The sequence below is a fragment of the Coregonus lavaretus genome (assembly GCF_964263955.1).
Source record: "Coregonus lavaretus genome assembly, contig: HAP1_SCAFFOLD_454, whole genome shotgun sequence".
NCBI lineage: Eukaryota > Metazoa > Chordata > Actinopteri > Salmoniformes > Salmonidae > Coregonus > Coregonus lavaretus.
The window spans coordinates 223,965-243,850 of record NW_028167164.1 but is presented as its reverse complement, the minus strand read 5'-3'; the positions used below and the strand labels follow the sequence as shown (position 1 = coordinate 243,850).

The window sequence follows — 19,886 nt, the reverse complement described above, 5'->3', positions numbered from 1 at the left end:
TGTTTGGTCTTTTCTTTTCTTCCAGAAGCATTTGGGGGAATATGTAGAGATTGAAATACTCAAACAAGGACAATATGAAGGGACAATATGAAAGGAGAATGACTGGAGGAGATGGAACAAGGAAGGGGTGGAAAGGTTCCGATTCCATCATCAACAATGCATTGGATGTCGAGACTACGGGGGAGATGAAGTGTAGTGGACTACATTCCAGTGTCTGCAATGAAATATAGACATATTTGCATGTGTAATACATAATTTGTGTCATAATCTTAGGTATTAATTTTTGTAGAATGATATTTGATGTTATTGGATACATGTGGGGATCTTAGATGTTTTTGTTTATTTCGTGAATGCTTAGGGACAGGGAGTCTAGGCAGGGATAGAAGTCCACTGTAGGGTCCGATGGGTTGACCAGCCTTAGAGTGGACATTTTTTTGGATAGTATTTTGTTTGCAGGGGCTTACATGTGTATTTAATTGCATCATAGTTTCAAATGCATTTATAAAGATGTATGACGTCATCGGGAGTACCTAGATGGTTGCCTGGGGCAGAGGGGCCGTGAGATAATTTTACTGTCTTGATTGATGGATGGATATCTGGAAAGATGGCTGCCAGACAGTTTTTTCGCTCTCACACTCCATAAAGATTTGTTCATTTTTCATAGTAATGTATTCACACTTTATAAACATTTGTTCATAGTTCATAGAAAGGTATTTACACTCTAGAGGAAAATGTTTTTGGTTTAATGTTAAAGATACTTAATAAGATAAATTGTTACTTGTCATAATCCTGTTCTTTTTGTTTTCGAGACTTTTAGTTCGTCTAGAAGGGGGGAATATGTAGTATATTAAGATTATGACTATTCTAGAGGAACAAAGAGGGGATGTTTATCTTAGTTCAAAAGTAGCCGTTTGTTGGGTGACGCCCCAGGGGAGACAGGTGATTGGACAGCAGAGGGAGCAACCCATATTTTTACATTGTTTATAAGTATATGCTGGAGGCAGGGGGTGTTAGAAACAGACAGATTATTTTGGGACGCTGTTTCTCCAGACACTGCGGGTCTGTAAATGTGTGCTGACATCTTGTGATATGAATAAAACTTCTAATCAAAGTGCAGCCTAAGCGGACTCTTTGTTTGACAGCAATGAGCACCAGCAGCGACAAGATACACTACATCCCCCTATTTCAAGAAGTCATAAGTATACTGACCAATTAACCTATTGTGTATTAAAGTAGTCAAAAGTTGAGTATTTGGTCCCAAACTCATTGGTTGCATTTGCAGTTTGTTTTGGTTGTGTTTTGGGTTATGTTTTGTCCAATAGTAACTGAATGGTGGATGATGACTGGATTAATCTTCTTTCTAAGTGGGTAGATAACACTACTGAATGAATCCTGATAATGCCATGATTAAGAAAAATCATGAATGAATCATGAATAATAATGAATGAGAAAGTTACAGAGGCTACAACAAAACAGCTAACCTCTCACCATTAACCTCAAATAAAAGGTGACATTATATACTGTCACCTAATATGAAACATTCTATCTCAAATCCAAAATGCTGGAGCATAGCACCAAATGTAAAACTGTAAGCTTCACTGTCCAAACACATATGGTGTGGACTATGTGTGACTGGTAAACACATGTGGATCTGGTGAACAGTTATCACTTGTTGACCAACTACAGGAATACTGACCTCAGAGTCTCCAGTTTACAGTGGGGATTCCCCAGTCCAGCAGAGAGCAGCTTTACTCCTGAATCCTTCAGGTCATTGTTACTCAGGTCCAGCTCTCTCAGGTGTGAGGGGTTTGACTTCATAGCTGATTCCAGAGAAGCACAATCTCCCAATGTAATTCGACAGCCTGACAGCCTGGAAAGAGAAAAATCATATTAAAACCACACTGCTATTCTTTGGTGGTGAAAATAGTGGCAGTATCTTTTTTCAACATATTCAGATATATCAGTGTCCTGAAACCTGCCATATCTATTCATAAATTAATGTATCATTATTAGAAATTACAAATTATCAAAGTATTGCTTGTAGAGAGACAAATATAAAAGTACAAATATTTGAGTAGACTGACCAGAGCAGTTTAAAAAGCAGTATCAGTCAAAAGACAGACAGTGAGGTATCAGATTTAGATTGTATTGAGTATACATTCCACACCATATCTATTTTGACAGTGAAGCTAACATTTTAAATGTGGCTCTATACTCCAGCATTTTGGATTTGAGATCAAATGTTTCATATGAGGTGACAGTATATAATGTCACCTTTTATTTGAGGGTATTTTCATACATATCTGTTTCACCATTTAGAAAAATAAAAGCACTTTGCCCGTCTAGTCCCCCTATTTGAAGAAGTCATAAGTATTCTGACCAATTCACTTATAGTGTATTAAAGTAGTTCAAAGTTTAGTATTTTGTTCCTAACTCGTTGGTTGCATTTGCAGTTTGTTTTGGTTGTGTTTTGGGTTATGTTTTGCCCAATAGTAACTGAATGGTGGATGATGACTGGAGTAATTTGCTGTCTAAGTGAGTAGATAACATGTTTGTAAACACTACTAAATTAATCCTGATGATGCCTTGATTAAGAATAATCATGAATGAATCATGAATAATAATGAATGAGAAAGTTACAGAGGCTACAACAAAACATGCTAACCTCTCACCATTACCAATAACAGAGGGGGATGATCCTTGTTCCTCTGTAACTTTCTCATTCATCATCATTCACGATTCTTCATGATTCTTCATGATCATGGTAGCATCCACATGAATGTAGAAGTGTTCAGTAAAATCTTCTGTTCTTACTGACAATACAAGTGAAGTGACTCCAAAATGACAGGACATTATTCACCATTCAGTTTATATTGGGGAAAACATCATCCAAAACACAACCAAGTCAAACTGCAAATGTATTCAACAAGTTTGTAGAATCACAAGCTTGATGTAATCACTGTGGGTAAGGAATATGGGACCAAATACTAAACTTATGACTACTTTAATACAATATAAGGTACTATGTCCAAATTATTATGACTTTTTCAAATGAGAGAACTAGACACATCAAGTGTTTTCATTTCTAAACAGTAACACAGATATGTATGAAAATACCTTCAAATACAAGGTGACATTATATACTGTCACATAATATGAAACATTATATCTCAAATCCAAAATGCTGGAGCATAGCACCAAAAGTAAAACTGTAAGCTTCACTGTCCAAACACATATGATGTGGACTCTGTGTGCCTGGTAAACACATGTGGATCTGGTGAACAGTTATCACTTGTTGACCAACTACAGGAATACTGACCTCAGAGTCTCAAGTTTACAGTGTGGATCCTCCAGTCCAGCAGAGAGCAGTCTGACTCCTGAGTCTCCTGGGTGATTGTAGCTCAGGTCCAGCTCTCTCAGGTGTGAGGGGTTTGACTTCAGAGCTGAGACCAGAGAAGCACAGCCTTCCTCTGTGACTAGACAGCCTGACAGCCTGCAAGAATAAAATCCTATTAAAATCACACTGCTACTCTTTGGTGGTGAAAATATGTTTGTTCAATATTTTCAGATACATCAGTGTCCTGAAACCTGGAATATCTATTCATATATGTATATACAGTTGAAGTCGGAAGTTTACATACACCTTAACCAAATGGGTTCTAGGATATTGTATTTCTGTGTTTGAGTGACTCCCAATCAGAGGTAACGAGTGTCAGCTGTTGGCTCGTTGTCTCTGATTGGGAGCCATATTTAACTATCTGTCTTTCACGTTGTTTTTGTGGTTTCTTGTTCTCAGTTTGGTTTGTGTATGTAACCAGAGACATCACGTTTTCGTCCGTTATTTTGATCGTGTGATCAGTTTAATAAATAATACTATGTTCACCTTCAACGCTGCGCATTGGTCCTCCTCCTCATTGGTAGACGATCGTGACAGAAGAAACCACCAAGATGGGACCAAGCAGCATGAAGAGGAGAGCGGAAGGACCTTGGATCAGGGGAGTAGGAGTTTCGGCTGGGCCACGCTTAGTGAAGAGGAGAGAGGCTGGTCGATGAAGCAATGGATCGAGGTTCTGGCGAGAACTAGGGAGGCCTGGTCCACGGGGAGAAGAGAACCCCAGAAAATTTTTAGGGGGGGACTCACGACGTGGACGACGGGGCAGCAGGAGGCCGCGATGGAGCGGTCCAGCGGGTGTGAAGAGGAGGCCGCCGGGTTACGGGGGCCACTGGTAGAAGAGGGGATGGAAGGTGTGGAGGCACGGCGAGAGGTACTGGTGTGTGTTGCCAGTCCGGTCCGGCCCGTTCCAGATCCCGGTGTAGAGCCAGTGGTGTGTGTCCCCAGTACGGTCCGGTCTATTCCTGCTCCCCGCACCGAACCTGCGGTGCGCGTCGCCAGTCCAGTCCGGTCCATTCCTGCTCCCCGCGTCAAGTCTGTGGTGCGTCTCGTCAGCCCGGCTCTGCCCGTTCCTGCTCTCCACACCAGGTCTGTGGTGTGCGTCGCCAGCCCGGTCCGGCCCATCCAAGCTTCCCGCACCAAGTCTATGGTGCGTTTCGTCAGCCCTGTCCGGCCCGTTCCTGCTCTCCGCACCAGGTCTGTGGTGCGCGTCGCCAGCCCGTTCCGGCCCATTCCTGCTCCCAGCACCAAGTCTGTGGGGCGTTTCGTCAGCCCTGTCCGGCCCGTTCCTGCTCCCCACACCAAGCCGGTGGTGTGCGTCGTCGGTCCGGCACGGCACATGCCTGGTCCACTGGAGCCGGATCCGCCGCCTAGGCGGAGTGCCCACCCAGTCCCTCCCCTGTTGTGTTTCGTTGGCGCGGTCGGAGTCCGCGCCTTTAGGGGGGGGTACTGTCACGCCCTGGCTCAGGGGACTCTAGTATGTTGAGCCAGGGTGTTAGTTTCTATGTTTTGGTTGTGGGTTCTAGGATATTGTATTTCTGTGTTTGAGTGACTCCCAATCAGAGGTAACGAGTGTCAGCTGTTGGCTCGTTGTCTCTGATTGGGAGCCATATTTAACTATCTGTCTTTCACGTTGTTTTTGTGGTTTCTTGTTCTCAGTTTGGTTTGTGTATGTAACCAGAGACATCACGTTTTCGTCCGTTATTTTGATCGTGTGATCAGTTTAATAAATAATACTATGTTCACCTTCAACGCTGCGCATTGGTCCTCCTCCTCATTGGTAGACGATCGTGACAGTATTTGGTAGCATTGGCTTTAAATTGTTTAACTTGGGTCAAATGTTTCGGGTAGCCTTCCACAAACTTCCCACAATAAGTTGGGTGAATATTGGCCCATTCCTCCTGACAGAGCTGGTGAAACTGAGTCAGGTTTGTAGGCCTCCTTGCTCGCACACGCTTTTTCAGTTCTGCCCACAAATATTATATAGGATTGAGGTCAGGGCTTTGTGATGGCCACTCCAATACCTTGACTTTGTTGTCCTTAAGCCATTTTGCCACAACTTTGGAAGTACGCTTGGGGTAATTTTCCATTTGGAAGACCCATTTGCGACCAAGCTTTAACTTCCTGACTAATGTCTTGAGATGTTGCTTCAATATATCCACATAATATTTTCCTTCCTCATGATGCCATCTATTTTGTGAAGTGCACCAGGCCCTCCTGCAGCAAAGCACCCCCACAGCATGATGCTGCCACCCCCGTGCTTCATGGTTGGGATGGTGTTCTTCGGCTTGCAAGCAACCCCCTTTTTCCTCCAAACATAACAATGGTCATTATGGCCAAACAGTTATATTTTTGTTTCATCAGACCAGAGGACATTTCTCAAAAAAGTACGATCTTTGTCCCAATGTGCAGTTGCAAACCGTAGTCTGGCTTTTTTATGGCGGTTTTGGAGCAGTGGCTTCTTCCTTACTGAGCAGCCTTTCAGGTTATGTCGATATAGGACTCGTTTTACTATGGATATAGATACATTTATACATGTTTATATAGGCCTCCTGTACCTCAGTTGGTAGAGCATGGCGCTTGCAACGCCAGGGTTGTGGGTTCGATTCCCACGGGGGACCAGTATGAAAAATTTATGCACTCACTAACTGTAAGTCGCTCTGGATAAGAGCGTCTGCTAAAATGTAAATATAGGACTTGTTTTACTGTGGAAATAGATACTTTTGTACCTGTTTCCTCCAGCATCTTCACAAGGTCATTTGCTGTTGTTCTGGGATTGATTTGCACTTTTCGCACCAAAGTACGTTAATCTCTAGGAGACAGAACACATCTACTTCCTGAGCAGTATGACGGCAGCGTGGTCCCATGCTGTTAATACTTGCGTACTATTGTTTGTACAGATGAACGTGGTACCTTCAGGCGTTTGGAAATTGCTCCCAAGGATGAACCAGACTTGTGGAGGTCTACAATTCTATTTCTGAGGTCTTTGCTGATTTCTTTTGATTTTCCCATGATGTCAAGCAAAGAGGCACTGAGGTTGAAGGTAGGCCTTGAAATACATCCACAGGTACACCTCCAATTGACTCAAATGATGTGAATTAGCCTATCAGAAGCTTCTAAAGCCATGACATAATTTTCTGGAATTTTCCAAGCTGTTTAAAGGCACAGTCTACTTAGTGTATGTAAACTTCTGACCCACTGGAATTGTGATGAAGTGAATTTTAGTGAAATAATCTGTCTGTAAACAATTGTTGGAAAAATTACTTGTGTCATGCACAAAGTAGATGTCCTAACCGACTTGCCAACACTAGAGTTTGTTAACAAGACATTTGTGGAGTGGTTGAAAAACAAGTTTAATGACTCCAACCTAAGTGTATGTTAACTTCCGTCTTCAACTGTTTACTCTACTGGCTGTGTAAGGGCTATTTGACCAAGAAGGAGAGTGATGGAGTGCTGCATCAAATGACCTGGCCTCCACAATCACCCGATCTCAACCCAATTGAGATGGTTTGGGATGAGTTGGAACGCAGAGTGAAAGAAAAGCAGCCAACAAGTGCTCAGCATATGTGGAAACTCCTTCAAGACTGTTGGAAAAGCATTCCAGGTGAAGCTGGTTGAGAGAATGCCAAGAGTGTGCAAAGCTGTCATCAAGGCAAATGGTGACTATTTGAAGAATCTCAAATATAAAACATATTTTAATTTGTTTAACAATTCTTTGGTTACTACATGATTCCATATGTGTTATTTCATAGTTTTGATGTCTTCACTATTATTCTACAATGTAAAAGTTTGTAAAAGTAAAGAAAAACCCTTGAATGAGTATGTGTGTCCAAACTTTTTACTGGTACTTTATATAAATGAATGAATGTATCATTATTAACAGTAGATAACATGTTTCTAAACACTACTAAATTAATCATTGTGTGTGTGTGTGTGTCCAGTGTGTGTGTGTCCAGTGTGTGTGTGTTGTCCAATGAGTGTGTGTCCAGTGTGTGTGTGTGTGTGTCCAGTGTGTGTATGTGTGTGTGTCCAGGTTGTGTGTCCTGTGTGTGTGTCTCCAGTGTGTGTGTGTATGTGTGTGTGTCCAGTGTGTGTTTGTGTGTGTGTCCAGTGTGTGTGTGTGTTGTCCAATGAGTGTGTGTCCAGTGTGTGTGTTTGTGTGTGTGTCTAGTGTGTGTGTGTCCAGTGTGTGTGTGTTCATTGAGTGATACAGGAATACTGACCTCAGAGTCTCCAGTTTACAGTGGGGATTCCCCAGTCCAGCAGAGAGCAGCTTCACTCCTGAATCCTTCAGGTCATTGTTACTCAGGTCCAGCTCTCTCAGGTCTGAGGGGTTTGAGACCAGAGAAGCACAGCCTTCCTCTGTGACTCCACAGCCTGACAGCCTGTAAATAGTACAATTATATTAAAACCACACTGCTATTCTTTGGTGGTGAAAAATGTGGCAGTATATTATTTAAACATTTTCAGATATATCAGTGTCCTGAAACCTGCCATATCTATTCATGAATGGATTTATCATTATTAGAAATAACAAATTATCAAAGTATTGCTTGTAGAGAGAAAAATATAATTATTTTAAAACCACACTGCTATTCTTTGGTGTTGAGTAATTTTCTGTCTAAGTGAGTAGATAACATGTTTCTAAACACTACTAAATTAATCCTGATGATGACATGATTAAGAAAAATCATGAATGAATCATGAATAATAATGAATGAGAAAGTTACAGAGGCTACAACAAAACATGCTAACCTCTCACCATTAACATCAAATAAAAGGTGACATTCTGTACTGTTGCCTAATATGAAACATTATATCTCAAATCCAAATTGCTGGAGCATAGCACCAAATGTAAAACTGTAAACTTCACTGTCCAAACACATATGGTGTGGACTATGTTTGCATGGTAAACACATGTGGATCTGGTGAACAGTTATCACTTGTTGACCAACTACAGGAATACTGACCTCAGAGTCTGCAGTTTACAGTGGGGATTCCCCAGTCCAGCAGAGAGCAGCTTCACTCCTGAATCCTTCAGGTCATTGTTACTCAGATCCAGCTCTCTCAGGTGTGAGGGGTTTGATCTCAGAGCTGAGACCAGAGAAACACAGCCTTCCTCTTTGACTCCGCAGCCTGACAGCCTGACAGAGAGATCATCATGATTTCACAAACACACTGTTAATTTAACACCAGTAGTGTAGAAGGAGTCAGGCGCCTGAAGGAGTGAGTAGTCATGCTGTACTTCGCTCCGCAGGTAATAAGACACATTACATTACAATGGAACGATTTGATTAGTGTAATGTTAGCTAGCTATATAGTTGTATTTGTATCAAAGATAAAGGTGTAGTATAGAGAAACTATCGAGGTTAGCTAGCCAGCTACATTCGTTCACAGCGACGCCGTTTTTCAAACAAAGTCAACACCGCAGCCATTGCTAGATAGCCAACACTACCAGCTAGCAGTACTGTAGCAACTAAATACAATATCCTTTTAGCCAGCTACATTCGTTCGCAGCGACGCAATTTTTCAAACAAAGTCAACACCACAGCCATTGCTAGCTAGCCAACACCACCAGCTAGCAGTACTGTAGCAGCTAAATACAATATAATTTTAGTCAATGAGAATTTTGCAACATAAAGCTTCCCTTTCTGAACATTCTAGATGTGTATTCCACTTGTGTAGCTAGCATGACTGACTTTGCGCTAGCTAGCCAACGTTTAATAATTTCTGCGTTATGAAAGGAACTAGACACGGACACGAATTATCTGTTTAGTGTGTTAACACACTATTGGTAGTTTGTTGTAACCAAGTATTGGTGCTAAACCGTGTGTTATTGGATGCTAGCATGCTAGTTAGCTATGGCGTCATAGGATACGGTGCCCAGGGCGGTTTTCATGGAAGAATACTGTACCAAGTTAGCTAGCTGAATAAAGTAAGTTAGAGTCTATTCCTAGAGACATTGAACCGCTGTAGTTTACAACAATTATAATTTCTAAAGTGGAAGTAGGGAGAGTTATATTCGGGTGTTTCAGTGAAACAATTATAGTTTCTGAGGTGGAAGTTGGGAGAGTTATATTTGGGAGTTTTGGTGAGGGAGGCCCACTCTCTCCTTTCCCAGATGTTTAGTTCATTTTATTCCGATCTCCTCTGCATTATTGTAGCCATTTACTGCAGCCTGTCAACGATGCCTCTGCCTATCCCTGTTCTCTCCTCTCCACACACGCTACACAAACGCCTCACACCGCGTGGCTGCTGCCTCTCTAACCTGGTGGTCCCTGCACGCACCACCCACCTGGAGTTCCAGGTCTCAGGCAGCCTCTGGAACTGCCGTTCTGCTGCCAACAAGGCAGAGTTCATCCCAGCCTATGCTACCCTCCAGTCCCTCGACTTCTTGGCGCTGACGGAAACATGGATTACCACTGAAAACACTGCTACTCCTACTGCTCTCTCCTCGTCTGACCATGTGTTCTCACATACCCCGAGAGCATCTGGTCAGCGGGGTGGTGGCACAGGAATCCTCATCTCTCCCAAGTGGACATTCTCAATTTTTCCCCTAACCCATCTGTCTATCTCCTCATTTGAATTCCATGATGTCACAGTCACTAGCCCATTTAAGCTTAATATCCTTGTCATCTATCGCCCTCCATGTTCCCTTGGAGAGTTCATCAATGAGCTTGACGCCTTGATAAGTTCCTTTCCTGAGGATGGCTCACCCCTCACAGTTCTGGGGGATTTCAACCTCCCTACGTCTACATTTTACTCATTTCTCTCTGCCTCCTTCTTTCCACTCCTCTCCTCTTTTGACCTCACCCTCTCACCATCCCCCCCTACTCACAAGGAAGGCAATACGCTTGACCTCATCTTTACTAGATGCTGTTCTTCTACTAATCTCACTGCAAATCCCCTCCATGTCTCCGACCACTACTTTGTATCCTTTTCTCTCTCGCTCTCCTCCAACACTACTCACTCTGCCCCTACACAGATGGTAATGTGCCGCCGCAACCTTCGCTCTCTCTCTCCCGCTACTCTCTCCTCTTCCATCCTATCATCTCTTCCCTCTGCTCAATCCTTCTCCCTCCAATCTCCTGATTCTGCCTCCTCAACCCTCCTCTCCTCCCTACATACACAACTCATCTTCTCCTTTCCCCCTTCTGATAACCAGGTTGCGAATCGCATCTCTGCATGTCTGACAGACATATCAGCATGGATGACGGATCACCACCTCAAGCTGAACCTTGGCAAGACGGAGCTGCTCTTCCTCCCGGGGAAGGACTGCCCGTTCCATGATCATCGCCATCACGGTTGACAACTCCGTTGTGTCCTCCTCCCAGAGTGCGAAGAGCCTTGGCGTGACCCTGGACAACACCCTGTCGTTTTCCGCTAACATCAAGGAGGTGACCCGATCCTCCGCACACTCCACTGGCTTCCAGTTGAAGCTCGCATCTGTTACAAGACCATGGTGCTTGTCTATGGAGCTGTGAGGGGAACGGCACCTCCGTACCTTCAGGCTCTGATCAGTCCCTACACCAAAACGAGGGCATTGCGTTCATCCACCTCTGGCATGCTGGCTCCCCTTCCTCTGCGGAAGCATATTTCCCGCTCAGCCCAGTCAAAACTGTTCGCTGCTCTGGCACCCCAATGGTGGAACAAGCTCCCTCACGACGCCAGGACAGCGGAGTCACTCACCACTTTCCGGAGACTTTTGAAACCCCACCTCTTTAAGGAATACCTGGGATAGGATAAAGTAATCATTCTACCCCCCCCCCCCCCCCCCAAAAAAAAAAAAAAAAATATATATATATATATATATATATATATATATATATATATATATATATATATATACAATTTTCTCTAAACTTAATATTTCTTCCTGATGATTAGTACTTAAATGTCATTTTATGTACTCACAGAGCAGCTCTGGAGGCCTTGACCACTGGCAGCAGCCTCAGAAGACCTTCCTCTGATCTGGAGTATTTCTTCAGGTCAAACACATCCAGCTCCTTTTCCGAAGTCAGCAACACAAAGACCAGAGCTGACCACTGTGCAGGTGACAGTTTGGCTTCTGGGAGACTTGCTGATCTCAGGTATCTTTGGATCTCCTCCACTAGAGAATGGTCATTCAGTTCATTCAGACAGTGGAACAGATTGATACACCTCTCTGGAGAGGGATTCTCCCTGATCTTCTCCTTGATGTACTTGACTGTTTCGTCATGGCTCTGTGAGCTGCTACTTGTCTTTGTCAGTAGACCTCGTAAGTGCTTCTGATTGGACTCCAGTGAGAGGCCCAGAAGGAAGCGGAGGAACAGGTCCAGGTTTCCTGTCTCACTTTTTAAGGCTTTATCCACAGCACTCTTGTAGAAGGTAACTTTACGCTTGTGTCTGATCCTCACAGAAAAGTTGCTGGACGTTGATTGAGGTTCTTCCATTAGATTCTCATTGTTGTTGATGAATGAGATGAACACATATACAGCAGCCAGAAACTCCTGAATGCTCAGATGCACGAAGCAGTACACCTTGTCCTGGTACAGCCCACATTCCTCTTTAAAGATCTGTGTGCACAATCCTGAGTACACTGAGGCTTCATTGACATCAATGCCAGCCTCTTTCAGGTCTTCTTCATAGAAAATCAGATTGCCCTTCACAAGCTGTTGAAAAGCCAGTTTTCCCAGTGACGGAATGCTCTCTTTATTCCAGTGTGGACCTGTCTCTTTTTCCCCAAGATACTTTTCATTCTTCTGTTTGGTATGAAACTCCACAAGGTTTGAGTACATCTCAGTCAGAGTCTTGGGCATCTCTTCTCTCTTATGTTTCAGCATGTGTTCAAGGACTATTGCAGAAATCCAACAGAAGACTGGAATGTGGCACATGATGTGGAGGCTCCTTGATGTCTTTATGTGTGAGATGATTCTGCTGGCCAGGTCCTCATCACTGAATCTCTTCCTGAAATACTCCTCCTTCTGTGGGTCATTGAACCCTCGTACCTCTGTCACCTGGTCAACACACCCTGAAGGGATCTGATTGGCTGCTGCAGGTCGGGTAGTTATCCAGAGGAGAGCAGAGGGAAGCAGATTTCCCTTGATGAGATTTGTCAGCAGAACATCCACTGAGGTTGACTCTGTGACGTCACAACAGATCTTGTTCTTCTGGAAGTCTAGGGGCAGTCGGCACTCATCCAGACCATCAAAGATGAACAGAACTTTGTACTTGTCGTAGTTGGAGATTCTTGATTCTTTGGTTTCCTTTGAGAAGTGATTGAGAAGTTCAATCAATGTGTGTTTTTCCTCTTTCATCAAATTCAGCTCCCGAAAAGGGAATGGAAATACAAATTGGACATCCTGATTTGCTTTTCCTTCAGCCCAGTCCAGAATGAACTTCTGCACAGAGACTGTTTTTCCAATGCCAGCGACTCCCTTTGTCAGCACAGTTCTGATAGGTTTGTCTTGTCCAGTTAAGGGTTTGAAGATGTCGTTACATTTGATTGCAGTCTCTGGTCTTGCTTGTTTCCTGGTTGTTGTCTCAATCTGTGTCAGCTCATGTTCATTATTGACCTCTCCTGTTCCACCCTCTGTGATGTAGAGCTCTGTGTAGATCTTATTGAGAAGTGTTGGGTTTCCTTGTTTAGCGATCCCCTCAAATACACATTGAAACTTCTTCTTTAGATTAGATTTGAGTTCACGTTGGCAAATCACAGCAAGATCATCTGAATCTAGAAATAACACAGAGGATATTAATATTACATCTGTTTTAATGCCTACAGTATTCTAGGACTGTTATAACATTTTTTTATTATAATAATTTATTCGCTTAACTGACTGTATAAATGTGTAAATGTTTTCATAATGCATTACAGACTGGTGTGACTGATTAAATTATTATTGGTATTATCTCTTTCTCTCTCTCTCTCTCTCTCTCTCTCTCTCTCTCTCTCTCTCTCTTAATTAATCAACACAACACATCCCTGCTGCTACTTGATGAGGTCACTAGTTGTTTTGTTAAGGCTGCTACAATATCACTGAGTTACACAGCTACTTTAGCTGTACTTTAGCTACAGCTTTTAAATGTTCTAAAACAGCATTCAACATGAGGCAGACAGCTCTTACTTTTCTCCAGTGTGTCAGCAAGCTCCTTCTGGTTCATTTTCCTCAGGACGTGCAGTGTGATCTTCAGAGCCCCCTCTCTGGCACTGCTCTCCTGCTTCTCATCTTCAGCATCCACCACTTCCTTATCCTGCTTCTGACTCTCAAAGCCTTCTGGGAGTTCTGGACTAAGAATCCTCTTGAACATCTTCAGCTCGTTCTTCACAAATGTCATAATATTCTCTTCAAGCAACTGAAATAAATCAAGTAAATAGGTTAAGCAAGAGACTAAATGCTTTCTCATTAACACATGAATGAATGATTGACAGATCAACTTTACTTGAGGTAAACAAAAACAAATGTACATAACAGGACCACATACACTGAATATGGAGGCCAGGTCTGTTTGATGATCCTGTGAAGACTGACCACTGAGAATCTCTGACTCTGATCTCTCCTGTTGGTTTCTGTGGACAAAACATGAGATTACATCTCCTCATCCAGGGAGTGCACACACACACACACACACACACACACACACACACACACACACACACACACACACACACACACACACACACACACACACACACACACACACACACAGGGAGGGAGGGAATGTTGTGTTTGTTAAATATTGTTTCAGGACTATGAAAATGGAAAAAAGGATTAGCCTATGGATTTTGAAAACAACAAAAAGAAATGGGAAAATGGGAGAGGAGAAATGACTAGATACAGTGTTGTTTAACTCACTGACCATGACCCATGAGTTCTTCTTACTTTTGTTCAGTAGAAAAGTCTCCCTCTCTGAAGTATATAGGAGGTTCCATAGACTTGTCACTCTTCATGGACACACAGCTGGGTACAGGGGAGGCTGGTCTCTCCTGCTTGATTGGGCTTCAACACAACAGAGACAAACATTACGTCTCTCATCTACTCTGAGCTCAGATGGGGGAACATGAGAAGAGTTTCATTCCAAAACACTATATATACATTTTCAGAAATGTTTGTAAATTAGCTTTTATAGTTTAAAGTAATTATGAAAGAGATTGGTGTGTTTTTTCACTATCTAATCATGGCAGGGGGTTGTTCAATGAAAGACATGTATTTGTTTAAAATCTATCACTTGATGTTTTTCTTTCAGAGAGACAAATAATCATGTTTTTGTGCAAAATGCTATATATATATAGAAAAAGGTATATCATACACTACAGTTGAGGAACAATGGGAAAGTAATTCTGCTTTGAAAGATGATAAACTTGTAACTTCACTTTTGAGAAAATAGCCTTTGTTTTCGTTCATCTACTGGAGAGCTCTTCTTTGTCTACAGTGGTGTTACTTTGGCATATATATATATATATATACAGTGGGGAGAACAAGTATTTGATACTTGGACATTTGGTTTTCCTACTTACAAAGCATGTAGAGGTCTGTCATTTTTATCATAGGTACACTTCAACTGTGAGAGACGGAATCTAAAACAAAAATCCAGAAAATCACATTGTATGATTTTTAAGTAATTAATTTGCATTTTATTGCATGACATAAGTATTTGATACATCAGAAAAGCAGAACTTAATATTTGGTACAGAATCCTTTGTTTGCAATTACAGCGATCATATGTTTCCTGTAGGTCTTGACCAGGTTTGCACACACTTCAGCAGGGATTTTGGCCCACTCCTCCATACAGACCTTCTCCAGATCCTTCAGTTTTCGGGGCTGTCGCTGGGCAATACGGACTTTCAGCTCGCTCCAAAGATTTTCTATTGGGTTCAGGTCTGGGGACTGGCTAGGCCACTCCAGGGCCTTGAGATGCTTCTAACGGAGCCACTCTTTAGTTGCCCTGGCTGTGTGTTTTGGGTCGTTGTCATGCTAGAACCCAGCCACGACCCATCTTCAATGCTCTTACTGAGGGAAGGAGGTTGTTGGCCAAGATCTTGCGATACATGGCCCCATCCATCCTCCCCTCAATACGGTGCAGTCGCCCTGTCCCCTTTGCAGAAAAGCATCCCCAAAGAATGATGTTTCCACCTCCATGCTTCACGGTTGGGATGGTGTTCGTGGGGTTGTACTCATCCTTCTTCTTCCTCCAAACACGGCGACTGGAGTTTAGACCAAAACGCTCAATTTTTTTTCTCATCAGACCACATGACCTTCTCCCATTCCTCCTCTGGATCATCCAGATGGTCATTGGCAAACTTCAGACGGGCCTGGACATGCGCTGGCTTGAGCAGGGGGACCTTGCGTGCGCTGCAGGATTTTAATCCATGACGGCGTAGTGTGTTACTTATGGTTTTCTTTGAGACTGTGGTCTCAGCTCTCTTGACCAGGTCCTGCCGTGTAGTTCTGGGCTGATCCCTCACCTTCCTCATGATCATTGATGCCCCACGAGGTGAGATCTTGCATGGAGCCCCAGACCGAGGGTGATTGACCACATCTTGAACTTCTTCCATTTTCTCTGTTCAAATATTTTTTATTGAACACACACAAGAATGGTGTATAGGTATGAAAGACATGTGTACAGTTGTTATCTAAACATAAGAGAACAGACATGAACAACAAGACCCAGAGTTCTGGACACAAAACAAATATTACAAAACACGACATACAGAACAGGGACAAATAGAAAGAAAAAGGTTAAATGTAACCCCCCCACTCAGAGTTCTGGACACAAAACAAATATTACAAAACACGACATACAGAACAGGGACAAATAGAAAGAAAAAGGTTAAATGTAACCCCCCCACTTATACCCCCCTTTATCCCCCCCCCCCCCTTATTCCACCCTATTCCCCTCCCGACTGCTCGAGTGTCGGGGCCAGCACACGCTGCCCAAATGTAGATTACAATATGACAATTGAGAGTGCGTTAAAAAGTACAAATTCACAGCGCCGACTGGTCCAGGTAAGAGAGGAAAGGCTGCCAGATTTGATAATTTATTGTTCAGAATATATCTAATTCTTTCTAAGTGTACAGTTTTTGCCAATTCGCTGAGCCATAATTTGGTAAAGGGCGCTTCCCTCCTTTTCCAAAACAACAAGATTAATTTTTTTGCCGAAATGAGACTATAAGAGATGAGTTGTTTTTGGGAGTTAGTTAATCCGTTTAGGGAATCGGACACTCCCAGGATTATCAGAAGCGGGTCTGGGTCTATTGAAGTCTCCAGAACTTCAGAGAGGACCCCAAAAATTCCACACCAATAACCATACAGACTAGAGCATAGGGCAAAGCAGTGGAGTAGTGTACCCTGCTCAGCCTGACATTTATCACACATAGGGGATGTATCAGGAAATGTCCTATGCAGTTTTGTTTTGGAATAGTGTAATCTGTGTAATACCTTCAATTGTATGAGACGATGTCTGGAGTTAATGGAGCAGGTGTGGATATACTCCAAGCTATCCTCCCAGTCTGCCACCGAAATATCAGTCCCTAGTTCTTCCTCCCATTTTGCCTTAATGGCATCAGTAGAGGGTGCGCTAACAGATTGAAAAGCGTCATATAGACGAGATATCAGCTTGTCTGAGGTGGGGCATATTTTTATGCATCCGTCAAACATGGAAGGTTTAGCATTCTCAAATGTTGGGAGGTGTTTTCTAACATAGTCTCTAATTTGTAGGTATCTGAAAAAGTTACTTTTGGGAAGGTTATAAGTTTCCCTCAGCGCTTCAAAGGAAGCAAAGGTCCCTCATATATATATATCCCCTATGGTACTTATCCCCAACTCTCCCCATCGCTCAAAGGTGTTATCAAGGTTAGAGGGGGCAAAGGAGGGATTCCTGGCAACAGGGAGCATGAATGATATTGGTCTAAGCTCAAAGTGGACTTTAATTTTCTTCCAGATTCGGACTGTGCTACGTATAATAGGATTGTTACAGTAAAGTGACATCCCCAGATTGACAGGTGACAAAATCACAGCACCAATAGAGAAGGGGTGACAATCCTCCCTCTCCATGCTAAGCCAGCTGGATGGCGGGGGTGCATAATCCAGCAAAAACGTAACAGCGCGGAGGTTGCGGCCCAATAGTAAAATATAACATTTGGGAGAGACAATCCTCCTTCCATCTTGGATTTACACTGGTGTTTTTTTACCTATCCTGTGTGTTTTATAATCCCAGATGAAAGGATTGATAATAGAGTCCAGTTGTTTATGAAAGGATTTAGGTATGAATACTGGTATAGGTAGAGCAGTTGTAGGAGGAAGACCATTTTATTCTGTATCCCGAGAAGGTACCAAACAAATTAATCACCTCATGAATAGCTGGAATACTAGCTTGGGGTTCTGTTACATAGAGGAGGATATCATCTGCATATAGGGAAATCTTATTTAGAGTATCTTTAGTATTATAGCCGTGTATTGCTGAATGAGATCTGATCGCTTGAGCGAGAGGTTCAATAATTAGGGCGAAGAGCATAGGCGACAGCGCACAACCCTGCCTTGTCCCTTTGTGAAGGTTAAATCGGGGCGACAGTGATTGGTTAGTGAGTATTCTCGCACAGGGGTTCCTATATAAAAGCTGGATCCAATTTATGAACCCATCTCCAATATTACATTTCTGTAGGACCTTGAATAGATAGGGCCACTCAACTTGGTCAAAGGCCTTTTCGGCGTCAAGAGATATAACGGCAAGGTCCACGTTAGGTAACCTCTGAGAATACATAATGTTGAAGAGGCGCCTGAGATTGAAGAATGAGTTTCTGTTAGGGATAAAGCCGGTCTGGTCCGAATGGACCAATTTGCCAATTAAAGTGCTAAGCCTGTTAGCCAGAGTTTTTGCTAAAATCTTTTGGTCTGTATTAAGGAGGGATATTGGTCTGTATGACCCTACCTCTTCCGGATCTTTACCCTTCTTATGTATAACTGTAATAAACGCCTCATCCAAAGCCGATGGGAGACCTCGATCCTCATTGGCCCGAACCAACATTTTGTGCAGGTAGGGCGAGAGCATGTTGCTGAATGTTTTATAGAATTCACCAGGGTATCCATCTGGGCCCAGGGTCTTGCCACTCTTTAGAGATTTAATTGTTTCTCTAATTTCTTCAAGAGATATTTCCTTATTCAGGAAGTTAGAGTCTTCCTGGTTTAGGGCAGGAAGATTACAGTCCTCCAAAAAGTTTTGCATAATTAAGTGGTTAGGATCCGCTTTAGATGTATATAGAGTCTCATAAAACTGACGGAATCTGTCATTGATGTCTTTGGGGGAGGAGAGTAATTCCCCAGATGCAGATTTAACTTTGTGAATCATTCGGTCACTCACATTTTTTCGAAGTTGTCTGGCGAGCAATTTGTGTGGTATGTCACCAAACTCAAAATATTTTTGCTTGGCATAGAGAAAAGATTTAGCAATTTTAGCTGAGAGGATCTGATTGTATTTAAATTTTAAAGACATAATTTGTTTATGTTTCTCCATAGATGGATGTCTAGCATTCTCCCTGTCCAGTAAGTGAATTTGTCCCTCCAGTTCTACCAATTTTTTCCTGTTTTGCCTACTCCTGGCAGTCTGAAAGGAGATGATACAGCCTCTCAAATAAGCCTTCAGCGTTTCCCACAATAATGCTGGGGAAGTCTCTGTGTTGTCGTTGGTATCAAAGAAAAATGTAATTTGGTCTTTAAGATGTTCACAGAATGTTGGTTCTGTGAGGAGCTGAGGGTTCAACCTCCAGACCCTCTCGTTTGGTATGATGTCACCCAATCTCAGGGAGAAGGTGAGTGGACTGTGGTCAGAGATTATAATAACATGATATCTCACATTACAGGTATAGGGGAGTAGTTTAGCATCAACCAAAAAGTTGTCAATTCGAGTATATACATTGTGAACATGAGAGTAAAAGGAGTATTCCCTACCCATAGGATTAGAGATCCTCCATATATCAAATAAGTTTTAAAAAATTATGTAGGTATTCAAGAATTTGCTTGAATAGGAGGTAGGGGTTCGCCGGGTAGAGGATCTATCCAAATATTGGTCTAGTACACAGTTAAAGTCCCCTCTAATGACCAGATTAGTATGGGAGATATCTGGAATCAGGGCAAGGACTCTTTTGAAAAAAGAGGGGTTATCAATGTTTGGCCCATAGATATTTAGTAGAGTTACAGAAGTAGAATGGATCTCTCCTATTACGATCACATAACAACCCTCTTTATCCACAATAGTGGTTTTATGTAGAAAGGGAACTCCTTTCCGTACCAGAATCGCTGTGCCTCTCGTTTTGGCAGAGAAGTTAGAGTGATACACTTGCCCCACCCACTTACATTTAAGTCTGTTATGAGATTTGTTTTTCAGATGGGTTTCTTGCAAAAATATAATATCAGACGAAAGTGCTTTCAAGTGGGCTAGGACCCTGCCTCTCTTAATTGGTTCGTTTAAACCCTTGACATTCCAGGAAGTGAATGTAAGTCCCGCCCTCCTCTCATTTGT

General features: G+C 42.7%; 1 protein-coding gene across 1 annotated transcript in view; it reads right to left on the bottom strand.

Annotated features, from left to right (window-relative positions):
- LOC311113821 (NACHT, LRR and PYD domains-containing protein 12-like) overlaps positions 1-19,886 on the bottom strand; it is a gene marked incomplete at its 3' end in the record, with an annotated part of 112,380 nt that overhangs the window by 34,662 nt on the left and 57,832 nt on the right. The window contains exons 2-6 of the mRNA XM_084189118.1: positions 11,306-13,103; positions 8,362-8,535; positions 7,615-7,776; positions 3,320-3,493; positions 1,697-1,870 (exon numbers count right to left, since the gene is read on the bottom strand). Coding sequence (XP_084045244.1) covers positions 1,697-1,870; positions 3,320-3,493; positions 7,615-7,776; positions 8,362-8,535; positions 11,306-13,103 — 2,482 coding nt within the window. The remainder of the gene's footprint in view (positions 1-1,696; positions 1,871-3,319; positions 3,494-7,614; positions 7,777-8,361; positions 8,536-11,305; positions 13,104-19,886) is intronic.